A 13,757-nucleotide genomic window follows, 5' to 3' on the forward strand; every position below is an offset into this window, starting at 1 on the left:
TTTCAAAAACGACTCTTAACGATTTTGATTAATCTTTATGAATAATATATGAATTATATTATAATTGGAGAAGGTTGTCGGGGGGTGCGGTCAGCAAAGAACAACATAAATAAACAAAACCATATTTATTTATTTTATGCCGACGTTTCGACCTGAGTTTCAGGTGTTCATCAGGGGTTGTGGGGTAGAAGGTAGGCTTGCAACAGCGAGCACACATGTGACATCAGCATACGTGGTGAGGATAGTGTTAGGATTCGTTAGGATGTCAGCTGTATAGACGGTGTAGAGGATGGGACCGAAAATACTACCTTGAGGAACACCAGCGGACTGAGAATAGAGGGATGAATAGGAACCATTGCATAAAATAAATAAATATGGTTTTGTTTATTTATGTTGTTCTTTGCTGACCGCACCCCCCCCCCGACAAACTTCTCCAATCTAAGAAGTCTAATTTTAAAACGCCTATACCCCATCCTAGATTCCGATGATATAATCCCTAATCACCAGTTTGAATTCCGAACATCACACTCCACTATCCAGCAATGTCATCGTGTGGTGGACGTTGTCTCGTCTTCTTTGGGGCGCGGAATGTACTGCGCGGGAGTATTTTTCGTTACAGAACAGGCTTTTGATCTAGTCTGGCAGCAGTCCCTACTTTACAAACTCCGTAGATTCCTACCTTCTACAAACTTTCTCATCATCTGTTCCTTTGTCATCGATAGATTATTCCAAGTAAACCACAATGGTTCCTATTCATCCCTCTATTCTCAGTCCACTGGTGTTCCTCAAGGTAGTATTTTCGGTCTCATCCTCTACACCGTCTATACAGCTGACATCCCAAAGAATCCTAACACTATCCTCACCACGTATGCTGATGACACATGTGTGTTCGCTGTTAATAATAAAACTTTGCTTGCAACACAAACTCTCCAATTTCATATCACAGCCCTCGAAGAATGGTGTCGTAATTGGAAAATTAAAATAAATCCCATCAAATCACCTTTACCCTTCGTCGTAAAACTACCGACTGCCCTACAGTCTCCTTTAACAATGTTGATCTTACCCCAGTCAAACAGACCCACTACTTCGGACTACAACTGGACGAACGACTAACCTGGAATCCTCACACAAGACTGAAAAGACAGGAAACTGCACGTCGATTTCGACTAGTACAGCACTCACTAGACAAACGATCTAAACTTCCAATTCATTACAAACGACTGATCTACATGACTGTAAAAAGGCCAATCTGTACATACGGAGTTGATCTTTGAGGCTTCACTAAACCTTCGAATTTCTCTCGTATCCAATTATTACAATACAAAGTCCTTCGTAAAATCCTCAATGCTCCTTACTTTGTCACAAATAAAATCATACATAAACACCTTAATGTAACCAATCTAGCTCGAACCGGATATCATTCCTTCCATTAAAAGCTCCCTAACCACCCAAACCCACTAGTTTCTAACCCTGCTTCCTCTTCCATTCCTGACAATCCTCCGAGGCGCTTGAAAACAAGATGGCCACGAGACCTGCTAATGTAAAACGTCATTAGAGTGCTACCAATGGGTAGTTTCTCTAAACGCCTGTAATACTCCATTTTAACTGAGATCAAATTGACTAAATGTACTATAATGTACAGTTGTAAATAGCAATAAATAAATAAAAATTATTAATGTTTCTATTACATAATTTACATACCTCTATACCCATATTTATTTTGTATATTGTCTTTCTTTATCATATTATATTTATTGTATCCATTCTTTTAACTTTATTTCTTCTGTGTACTCTATCAGTGTACATTTAAATATATAGTTATTTAATATATAAATTTCTTTACCCCTATTATGTATATTATCATTTAATGTTAACCTAATTTTAATATTATCTTTAAGATTCTAAACTGTTTACTTTTAAATTATTTTCAAGTGTAACGTACTTGACCTAAAACTACCAATCCCCACTCTTCCTAATACATCCAGTCAAAACGGTTCACTTTGGCTCTTACTTTTGTCTGAAAGGTACGTTTTCTGTCTCGTTCATTTTCCTTTATTCTTGATTTTATTCTTATCCCCCTGTTTACATCTATTAGTTTATACTTTCTTTTATATTACTTCTATTTATCTGTTATTATTTCCGTCTTCATTTATTGTCTATAATCTTTTATTATCCTTATTTAATTTTTTGCGTTTCATTGTATACCCTTTTAATTTTTCATTTATTTTTTTACTTATGTTTTCATCATTTAAGTGTTTGTATCTTTTCAGCCCTGATGAAGCCCTACAACGTGGGGCGAAACGTTGGCTCAATATAAATAGTTTAATCACTATTTGAGTTTCTATTTTATCGCACCCGGACCATCTTCCATTTATTAATAGTTTCATTTGACGTTCTGGAGACTAATCTACAATTAATAACTTCAGTTTTGAGAATTGGGATTGACCTCAAAACGCCAAACGAATCACTTCTGTATTTTTTATAAAGCTATTATTAACCAGGAGGTGTGGAGTTTCTTTGTTTCTCCATCAGAATTTGAAGCCAACGAGTATCTTGCCAACTCATTAATGCACAAGGACCGACTAATTCCTGGCTTTACTTCAGCGGTTAAAGGTGTGCGGAGCTGCGTCACGAAACGTGAGCTGAATAATTTCCTTACTATAATATCGGTTGAGTCTAATTACTCAGATTTCCGCTTCATCGTTCCAATAATCTATGAAGAATGATCCTCACTTGCCAGCCTAAAAGTTTAAACAAAATCCTTTCGTGGAATTTCTAAAACTAGAACAGTAGAGATGCAGAAATTGTTCCTATCATAGTATTGAGAAAAAGGAATAATAATATTAAATCAGAAAGGACATGCGAATAGGAACAGATCAATGCGTATCAGTATGTGTGCGAAATATTCATAGATCTGCGCGGATTTCCATTCGATAATACTCAGTGAGTCTCTGGACTAACTACAATTCTACGAAAGAAAGCTTACATGATCGAAACCTGGTTGATTTCGGTCAGTTCATTATCATCTTCATCTTGGAAAACATAACTCTCACGTAAACAAAACTCGCAACAACAATTAAGAGTTTTACCTTACTAAGCGTTAACAGCTGTTTAATTAAAAAAAAAAATAAAAAAAAGTCAACTGGAAAAGTCAATTTAAAAAAATAAATAATTAAAAATAAAATAACTCTCACTGGGATTAAACAGCGAGCATAGATAGAATAGGGTAATAATGTAAAATTAAGGGCATTTTAGATAATAGAATTAAATGGCCGGTCAAGGGTTGAGAATAAGAATAGTAAGGATGGGATACAGCGATCTGCCATTAGGGGTGCGTGATAAATGCCCTAACACCCTCGGCACCCACCCTCCAATACATATAACATGCCTTTTGTTTACCTTGCCTATCCACCCTCTCTCCCTTTACCTAAGAAGTCAACAAACGCCTTAAATGGACTTCGTTTGGCTTCCTGCATTTTCTAACATTAATGTAGTACATGAAAACTCAATTTACGGCAAAAATGCCCTAGGATTGGCACTTACAACAAAACTAGAAGTAAAAAAAAATAATGGTGATGGACTTTGTAATCCATAGTCCTATAAATACAAAAAAGAAACAATTTAAGCCTTTGAGGCAAAACTTTCAAACAAATGTGAAAACTTATTTATCAAATAATCCGTTAATAATAGTGCTCAAGCTATTAAGATGAAAAAAATTTAAACACAATCTTAATCTTTGAATAGAAATCCTTCATCAGCACTATAAACAAAACAGAATATTAAGATATTACTAACATTGTAAGGATATAATCTCAAAGACTTGATCTACTTAATACGAAGCCTCAATAGTTTTTGGAACTTCAAGGAACTTAGTCACAAAAGATCAACACAGGTCAAAGTGACGTAACTCATTTTGTTTTGCTTTTCGCTTATAACTCATAAACGGTGCATCCTTGCGTAAAAGTAATAGTATGGATAGTAAATTATAGAACATCAATTTTTGCGTCGAATGATTATTAACTAATTAATTCGGTGAAGTATTATATTATAAACAGTCATAAGCCAAAAACATAATTTTTATTTTCAAAATAGTTTTAGTTTTTTTTTTAATTAGTTTTAGTTTCATGAAATAACAAATTACGGAGTTTTAGTTTGTTTTTTTTCTTTTTCGTTTATAACTCCTAAAAAGTAAATCCTAGCAACAAATGTTAGGTAAAACAAAATAAACATCAAATTCTGCACCACAACTTAATAATTTGGTCAAATAGTGTGGTTAACCCTGGGACTCCAATAGCTGCTCTGATCGAATAGCTATAGGTTCTAGCATTTACCTTTTAGGATTTATAGGCGAAAAGGCCAACAAAAAGACCTAAAAGTTTGCAATTTGTGCAATTATTATCCCCAACTAGTTAGCTTCTTAGTAACCGTTATAAGATCACCTATACCTCGGTTTTTGGTAAAATTTGAAAAAAAAATAATTTTCGTTTCTTTTTTTGGTTTATGACCATTACTTCACCAAATTTACATTATGGTATTCTTTGGACACAGAAATTGATGCTCTTAAATGTCTGCTACTTTTACGCTAGGAAACACCGTTTAAGAGTTATGAGCGAAAAAAAAGTGAAAGTCAAATTCGTTACTTTATAAAATTAATTAGCTAATTATTAAGAGTTTTAGGGCCACCAGAAATGTGTTTCCCTGTTAAATGAAGTAGAAACTTTTTTTTTTTTAATTCGCAGATGTGTGTTTCATGAGCATATGTCTTTCTATTTTTTCCAGTTATTGTTACTAAAAACATTAATTATCTCATTAACATGAATTATTATGAAGTTAAATAGGTTCATAACTCATCTTTGTTTTCGCCCACTCGATAAAAACATTACCCACTAATTGTTTTGCAGAATTCTAACTAAATAAAATAACAACGGAAGATATGTAACACTTGGACGGATTGATTTAAGGTGAAATACCGATAAAATAAAAGTGATTCCTGAACCTATTGTCGGCGATAACGTCGCAAGGCGCCCCCTCACGCTCAATAGTGAATGTAGCCCCCTCGTCCAAAATGTCAATATGATACCCGTTTGTCCGACCCTGGCTTTTGATGAGAAAATGAGACATACCATGGTAAACCATAACCGAGTCTATAGGATCCATTTTGCAACTTCTAGGAATAACATTTGTGTTTGTTGGTAATGTGATAAGTGTTGGATTTTCGTGGAATAGAATCTTTTGTTCCCATATTCATTGTCAGCCAAACCTCTAGGGAAATTCGAATCATAGAAAAGACATTCAAATAACACTAATTTTAATAAAAGGAAAATGGTTCGGGTGCGGTTAAAACAGGTTAATTCTGCTTCGGGTAACTATGAGGAAGTGTCTGTAGAATAAGCTTGTTACAGATAACGTTCAGTGTAATTGTTTTTAACTGTAATTCCCATTCCGTCGGGTAGCCCTTCATTCTTTCATCAGATTTTATTGTGACAAGAGGGAATTTCAATTTCCTTTAATATTATGTTGCCTATGTATATTATTTTAAATAGAAATTAAAAACAAAAAAAAATAATTGGTTTGATCAATATGAATATACTTACACACTTAATTCAAATTTAGTAAAGTTTTTCTACATTGACTTATTACAAGTTAGTTTTTTGATTGATAGTATAGGGCCAGTATAGTCTTATGTAAATATGCAATTAAAAAGCCGAGAGGAAGGAAGGATATGCTATGTGAAATTTTAGGAGAAATTATAAATGGAATTGTGCTTGGAAGAATGTGTTTGAATACTCCTTTCTACATAGCGCCTTACATATCTTTTTGTGAGACTTTGAATTTAGATAGTTTTAAGAAGTTGATAAATTGAACTTAAGTCTTCATAACAGAAATTAAAATCATCATTAATTGTATTGAAATCATTTAATACAATTAGCCCGATTTGTATTCCTCGTAGCTATTCAATTCTGGATAAAAGTTTAGATTTTTATTAAAAATCCGATCCCTAGCGATAAGAAAGAACAGTATCGGTTTCGTTCCTTACACTAACCTGTTGGAAGTAATCCTTCGTTAACGTGTTCTAAAGCAGTCATTCTCTTAAATTAATCGATCTTTCAGTGTACAGAAGGATAATGAAATAACACTAACAGAAGCAATTGAAAAACAATTGTGACAAAACTAAATAAAATAAATATTGAAAAATAACTGTACTTTATTTATATGAAAGAGTTAATAAAAAATAGAAAAGGTAGGAGGTCCGGGTGCGGTTAAATAAATCAATAATAAATAATAAACTCAAATAGTGAAACAAAAACATTTATATTGAACCAACGTTTCACACCATGTTGCAGGGCTTCATCAGGGCTAAAAAAGATACTAATGCTTAAAGGAGTTAACATGAATGAGAGAAGTAAATGAAAAATTAAAAAGGTATACAATACCATTAATTGTCAATAAATTAAACCCAACAGATATACCAGTCAAAATCACCTAACTTAGTAATTAGTACTATTCCTCATTTACAGTTTTATCCTCTTTCTGGAGGATCTCTTTCAATACCCTAAGTAAATTAATAGCTAATACACCAGAGCATGAATTTCATTATATAATAGCCAAACCCAAAACTGGATCTCGAATTTGTAAGCCTTAATCACTTGGCCTTCTCACTTCAAATTTTGTAAGTAAATAATTGATTCAGTAATTCTAGAGCTATATTATTATTATAAAATGCTTATGGAACAGATTTAACATTTATTCTGTGGTTACAATGATAGAGTATAGACAGTTTAACTTGTATTAATTATAAAACACCCATAATAAATAAATTCTTCAGTAATTCTCTGCAATCTGTCCCTCCATAAACCAACTCAAGCCATGTATCTCTTCATTTTTACTTATAACCTCTAAACTCTAAACATTTTGTCTCCTTCCCTTCCATCTCCTCATCCATAACTACACTGGACACTATTCACCCTTTCTTTGATCCTAACCACTTCTTCTTTTCCTACATCACCTGCCAATGACCTCATTAACTTATCGGGGTTGTCTGGTCTTAGGTGGTTTTCCAGCCTGATATCCACTTTACAGAAGGCCCTCGACAAGGCGTATTCAATAATAAGCTAGGAACGGCTGTGCCAGAGGATGAGCCCTGGACACTGAAGCAGGTAGAGGAGGTCTAGGTGAGAGAGTCCGAGGTAGAGTAACAGTTCTAGTTGCCGAGATGAAACGGACAGACTAGAACTGTCAAGATAGGAGCCAGCTTACTAGTTGCCGAGATGAAGAGGACGGACCAGTAAGCTGATAAGGCTAGATGCAGCTCTAGTTGCCGAGATGAAGCGGACGGACTAAAGCCGAGGAGGGACAGGAAATTACACTGGTTGCCGAGATGAAGCGGACGGACTAGAGCCGGGGAGAGACAGGAAATTACACTGGTTGCCGAGATGAAGCGGACGGACCAGTATAACCGTTAAGGATTAGGTTACAATCTTAGTTGCCGAGATGAAGCGGACGGACTAAGATTGCTGGAGAGAAGGAGAGGAGATTGGCCATCGTCTTAGGTGTGCGTTCAGAAATAACAACTTTTGCGAGCATAGATTGGCAATGAACTTCTCTATCTAAAGCAGTGTATACGCCACCTGTGCCATGACTAGACCCAGGAAAGGATGTGGATCTAAGATCAAATTGGGGGATTTAGAGTCCCTTATTTATAGGCATAGTCCATGCGGCTGTGACCGAGAAGCGGTCGGTACATGTCTGCTTGAGATAGGTTCGTGCATTGCATTGTTATCATTTATTATTCATTGTACAGATATTGCTAAGTATTATGTACAGAAATTATTAATATATAAAAATGACAATGTGTTTTTTACAAAATGAAGTAATAAGTACATTTGAGAGCTTCGCTGAGGCTCGAGGTGCAGCGCTCTGGTGAGTAGTGATCGAAACGCTTGCTCCCTCTTGCTACAAACTCTTTTCTTAAACCCATACCAATGATTATTGGTCTGATATCAATGGAATAAGTGTATTGGCAAACCAAAATATGTTTAAGTTAACCACCAAAAAGACCACACACATTGTGATCAGATCCCCCTCTTCCTCCTTAAATCTATCACCGAACCACCCACTTTAGCCTAAAGAATACCCATATCTGATTCCATATACCAGATAAAAACCTTGGAGTCACTTTTGACCAAACCCTTTCTTGGAAACAAAACATCTCCAAAATTTCCTGTCAAACCATATCACCCCTTAAGTAATTCAATTGTCACTGCTATCTCCTTCCCCTTAAAACCTACCAGTTCTTTGGTTACCCTACTTTGACTATGACTGTTTGGTAAATAGCTGACTCTCAGCTCAACTAGTATATCTCATGAACTACAAAATAAAATATGTTTTCATCACCAGAGATACACACACAACTCTGCATTATGCTGAGCTGAAGTGGCTGTAGTCTTTCTATCACTGTTGAATTTCTTAGCATTCTTCCTATATGAGGGGATTAGAACTCAGGACCTCTCCTTTTTTCTTCAGAGCCTACAATGTAAATCCTCTTTTCAATACCACACTACCAGGTCCCATCCATTTGAATTTCATCCTCCCTACATAACTGTCGGGTTTGATAAAGTCTTTCCTAACCCAAGCTGGTTCACAATGGAACTCCATCCCTTCACCACCAGCAGGCCCTTCATTCAAATCCCTCATTTCAACCATCTTTTCTATCCTCCAATCAGAATAATTATTTAATTTTACCAATGGACATATTATCTGTAAATATTTCAAGTCATTTCTTTTTATGTCTCTCTGTTTTTGTAATATCAATTAGAACCAGTTTGGAATATTTTAATATTAAGCTCATTAGAGGATCATAACAAGTTACATCAACTTCCCGAAAACAATTTTGAATCGTTTAATTGTATATTGGATGCTTAATAGCAAGTTGAAGTTGTTGACCAAGGTAATCAGCTTTCAGCTGGATTTGTTTCATCCAATATGCTCCAATTACTATCCTTCCTATCAGGAAACATCCAGTAGCCAAATCCTGACATTCCTTGCACCCCTTTGGAGATTCAAAGTTTGTTAAATAACACTTTTTGACAGACCCATTATTACCTTTATCCCAATTATAAAAAACACTACAGAAGCACAAACTTTCAATTGTTAAAAAATGGAACAATTAAAAACTAATATAAATTGATAAAAGCAAAAGAGAGTATTTTAACAAGGATGTAAATTCTTTTGGAATCATTCGTAACATTTTTAACATAGGTCAATGGTTTCTTATATAGTTTTACATTTAAAAAAAACTTCTTGTTGATTTAACAAATTACAAAAATAGCTAGAAATTATAATATATAGGGAATATGTTTTTCACAGGCTAATTCAATTTTAAGTAGGTTAAATGGCAAAAAAAAAACAAGATTTCAGGAAGCTTCTAGAATCAGTTAGAATTAATAGTGACACGAGATAGAAACTGGGTAATGATAAATGTGATATTTGAACACAAAATGAGGCAATTTAAGAAGAAAAGAGAACTTTCAAAAGATACAATTATTAGTCAGCTTTTAATTATAAAGCAATTATTTTAGGAGTTTTTAAAATTGATTTCCTCAGACACCCCTGACTAAAGATGACAAAAAGCATCGATCAGGAAAAATATAATTCATCAAGAATTAACATAGAATGACCTAAAAGGTGAAACTGTTGAAGGGCTTACTTGCAACATCAGTTTCCGCTGTCCATTTTTAAAACTAGCTACAGATCCTCAAGCACCACTCCACAAGCTTACTAAGTAAAAGAAGAAGGCTTGTAATAAAGATATTGCTTGGAGGTCTCACACAAAGCTGGCATTAGAAAACTGCAAGTAACGTTATCAAAATAACTTGGTTGGTTTTTCAAGCAAACTTTGGATTCACATTTAGCTGTAGAAGCAACAACCAACCAAAAAGAACCTATATGAATTTTTTCTTAAAAATTAATGAGAATAAGTACAATGGCTATAATTGGATACTTACAGCTTTTAACAGTAATTTGTACTAGTGAAGTAATTAGTCATTTATATACATTTTATTTTCCACTTGTTTCATCACTTTAATTTTATTAATTCCATTCTGTCCAATTATTTACTTTATGTCATTCTGTTTATATTTTCTTTTTTTATTTTCTGTATTCATTGGTTGTTATCTTGTTCTGTTCTTAGCCTTGATGAAGGCTAGAAATTCTGGCCGTAATGTTGGCACGATTAAATAAGTTATTTCAACTTATTTGTGTTATATTTTGACCGCACCCCCCAACCATCTTCTCCTCGTAGAAGTAATTAGTCACTGAAACAATACTATAAGTTTAACTACGGGTAGGAAAGTGGCACTAACCAAAAAAAATTTTTAAAAGTGTAGTGTCATACCAATTATAACAACTACAAATGAGCTCGTCCAAAGTCAATAGTGGCAGGCATGGCTAGGAATTACTTCTGAATTCTCTATCAGGCAACTTTTAAATTAAATTGTAAGAACAACTTTGTAACAGACAACTTTCTAATTGGAAGTGGAGAGCCAAATTTCCATAAGCAAGAGACAAATTGCCCTCTCTGAATGAGCATTTACAAAATGTTAAAAATAAACTTAAAAAAAAAGTATACTATGCATACGTGATTGATTAAATAAGTCAATATCTTGAAGTTATCTTTTTTTTATTAATTATATGGTTGTTGTCTACCATAGGTGTAATAAAACTGTAGAGGATGATAACAGTTTCATTAAATAAAATCTAAAGCCATAAAATTCACACCAATGTATGTATTATTTTTTATTCAAACATGAATCTCACAATGGGTGAGAGTCATAGTATTCACTATTTGGCCATCTATTCAACCGTGAAGAGACCTAGAATCAGGTGAGAGTCCTAGTATTCACTATTCGCTCATCAAATCAGTATGAATGAGGGAAGTAGCGAAAAGGCGACAGGGATATTACTGCAGCGGCAAGACTCTTGACCACCTTAGATAAGACAAAATCTTCATTTATTTTAATTATTCATTGCTGATTTTGTTCTTCTATTAATAATGTACTAACCCAGTTAACCCATTTTAAATTTCATTTTTAAAATATATGTTATTATTCAAGCAATCGATATGTGTCTCACATGTTCATGAATTAACCTCACATTTTCCTCACAAATTTAAAATAACTGTCAGCATACACTAAAGAGCTCCCGAGTGTAAAATACGTAACTGGGCCTCTAAAGTTTTACACCCCTTATTTCCCTTTTTTAATACATTGATTGCCAACAAAGAAATAACTCATGTTTTCATTGCTGCCAAGGATACAAAGATTACAAGTCATCTTGCAGTTTATTATTTTTTTTTTTCCTTGTCATATTTCACAAGATAAAACAATTTTATCTTAACTTTACAAATATGGTAAGTAAAAATACTACAGCATAATCATAGTTACTGTTCTAGGCAATAATTACCACCCATACTCATGTCAATGAGTTAAATATTTGTATACTACACACTAAATTCTAAAAATATTATGTGTAAAAGAATGTAAAATTGTAGGTTTTAATAGACTTCATTTTTTCAAATTAATAAACTTGTTTTGATATGTGCAGGTACATATTAATTTTAATAGGCACTTCTATACCTCTGCAATGATGGACAAATCTATTGGAACTGTGGCTGACCATTGTAATTAGGTTTCACAAAACCAGGCAACAACTGGACTATCCCCTTATCCAGTTTATAAACCGCAAAATACAAGGAAATTTATTAAAAACAATATCAAAAGAAATTGCTAAAAGTTGCCTACATAGCTCTCAATCCAATAGAATCTAGGGAGAAATTATTTATTTTGGCCATGCTGCCCAAATACATTGGGTTGCTATAACACATATCTATCAATCCATAACTGGACATGTATATACTACCATACATTAAAATTTTCCATTTTTCAAACAACAATTGTTAATAAACTAAATATAATACATTTCCATATATATTTGTTGTCTTCCTCTTACACAAAGCCCAATAACAATTAACCAATTTGTTCAATACATTATTCACGGATCTGTCAATGTCAATGCAATAAACCTTGTCGAAACTGGTGAAGTATTTTTTTTTTCCGAGGAACTTCTTTTATTCGTCTTTGACCCAGTGGTGTCGGCATATTATGAGGAGGGAGTTGTTGGAGCATTTTCCCAGCTCGTAGGCTGGTTTTTCAAACTTTCTGCCACATTTGCGACAGAGGTACCCAACTTCTCCCTCTGAGGATATTAGTATCAATACCCTCCAAAATCACAGGACGTATTTTTGTAGGGGGCGTAGTCTGGAGAGGGTAAGTAAGGCCTGGGAACAAGTACTGATTAACAATGCTGATCTTTTGCTCCGGCTTAAGCAAAGGTCAAACCCAATATGATCCTCAATTTAATCTACCAGTTGGTAATCCTGAGACATTTACATGTTAATAATAGTAAAATGAATAGAGAACTGATAAAATTAAAATATCTAAATGAATTGTAAGAACTAAGTTAAATCTAAATATATATAAATAAAATATAACTAACCTTAGCCAATACTTTTTGGTAATGTAGGTATGACAACAAACTGCATCATACTGGTCAGCAATCCATACAATAAGGATGATATAAAAAGCAGTAGTAGTATCATTGAAAAATTCTGACATTATAGCTTCCATTCCTAAAATAAATTGTTCTTACAATTTTTAAAGCTCATTTTATACTTATCTAGTTATAACTAGAGACTGGATTTTCATGCAATTGCATATTTTGTTCCCTAGCTTCAAATTCCACCAAACATAGACAGAAATATATATCATGGAAAATATATTCAAATAATATTAATTTTATTTTGCAGAAAATTGAACGTTTTTGAACTTTACCATAATTTTACAAGTTTTATGTTTTTCTGCACAAAATGGCACATTTTACTCTTTTTGGGGTAAATTTTGATTTTTGTGGCATAAAATGTAATGCTTAAACTAGATTTCTCATATTACAAACATATAAGTGTATGCGTGCCAATATTTATTCCTTTATTATTTCATTCCTAATTGAATTTATAGTTTGAAATTTACCAAAGTTGAGGGAAAGCAATGCATTGATTAACATATGAAGAGTCAAATTCAACCTACAAAAATCAACAAAAAAAAAAAAGTGTTTTTGAGTAACTATGAAAAAGTCTCTCTAGTATAAGCTTGTCATAGAAAATGTTCAGTTTTATTGTTTTTGACTTTTTGAAACGAAGTCTTTCATTCTTCTGTCTGACTTAGTTGTGAATGATGGAAATTTTAATATTTTTTTCTTTTATATTAATATAATATTTAAATTCTCTATCTATATCATTTTAAATAAAAATCAAACAAAATCAATTGTCTGAGCAATATGAAAACACTGATACATCAAAGTTTTTCTTTATTGACCTATTACATCTTAGATTTTAGGTTAATGGTATATTCCTATGTAAATACGAAATTAAAAAGCTAATCGAAAGAACATACTATGTGAACTTTTAGGAATAATTAAAAAGGGAATTTTCCTAAGAAGAATATTTTTAAATATTCCTTTCTATATAGTGTCTTTCAAATTTTTTTTTAAACATTAAATTGAGATAGATTTTAGAGGTTGAAAAATTTTATTCTAGCTTACATAATACGGATATAAATCATTTAATATAGTTAGCTTCATGGACAAAATTTTAGGTTTTTAATCAGAGAATGTCTACATAAATGCAGAGAGTTTTGGGCGAGTTT

The 13,757-nt window shown here is 33.2% G+C and overlaps 1 protein-coding gene across 1 annotated transcript in view; it reads right to left on the bottom strand.

Annotated features, from left to right (window-relative positions):
* Positions 1 to 13,757, bottom strand: part of LOC106685646 (membralin) — a 70,945-nt gene that overhangs the window by 31,594 nt on the left and 25,594 nt on the right. Inside the window, exon 11 of the mRNA XM_067051349.1 lies at positions 12,553 to 12,685. Coding sequence (XP_066907450.1) covers positions 12,553 to 12,685 — 133 coding nt within the window. The remainder of the gene's footprint in view (positions 1 to 12,552; positions 12,686 to 13,757) is intronic.

The sequence above is a fragment of the Halyomorpha halys genome, unplaced genomic scaffold (assembly GCF_000696795.3).
Source record: "Halyomorpha halys isolate HHAL.00 unplaced genomic scaffold, Hhal_1.1 Scaffold721.1, whole genome shotgun sequence".
Taxonomy (NCBI): domain Eukaryota; kingdom Metazoa; phylum Arthropoda; class Insecta; order Hemiptera; family Pentatomidae; genus Halyomorpha; species Halyomorpha halys.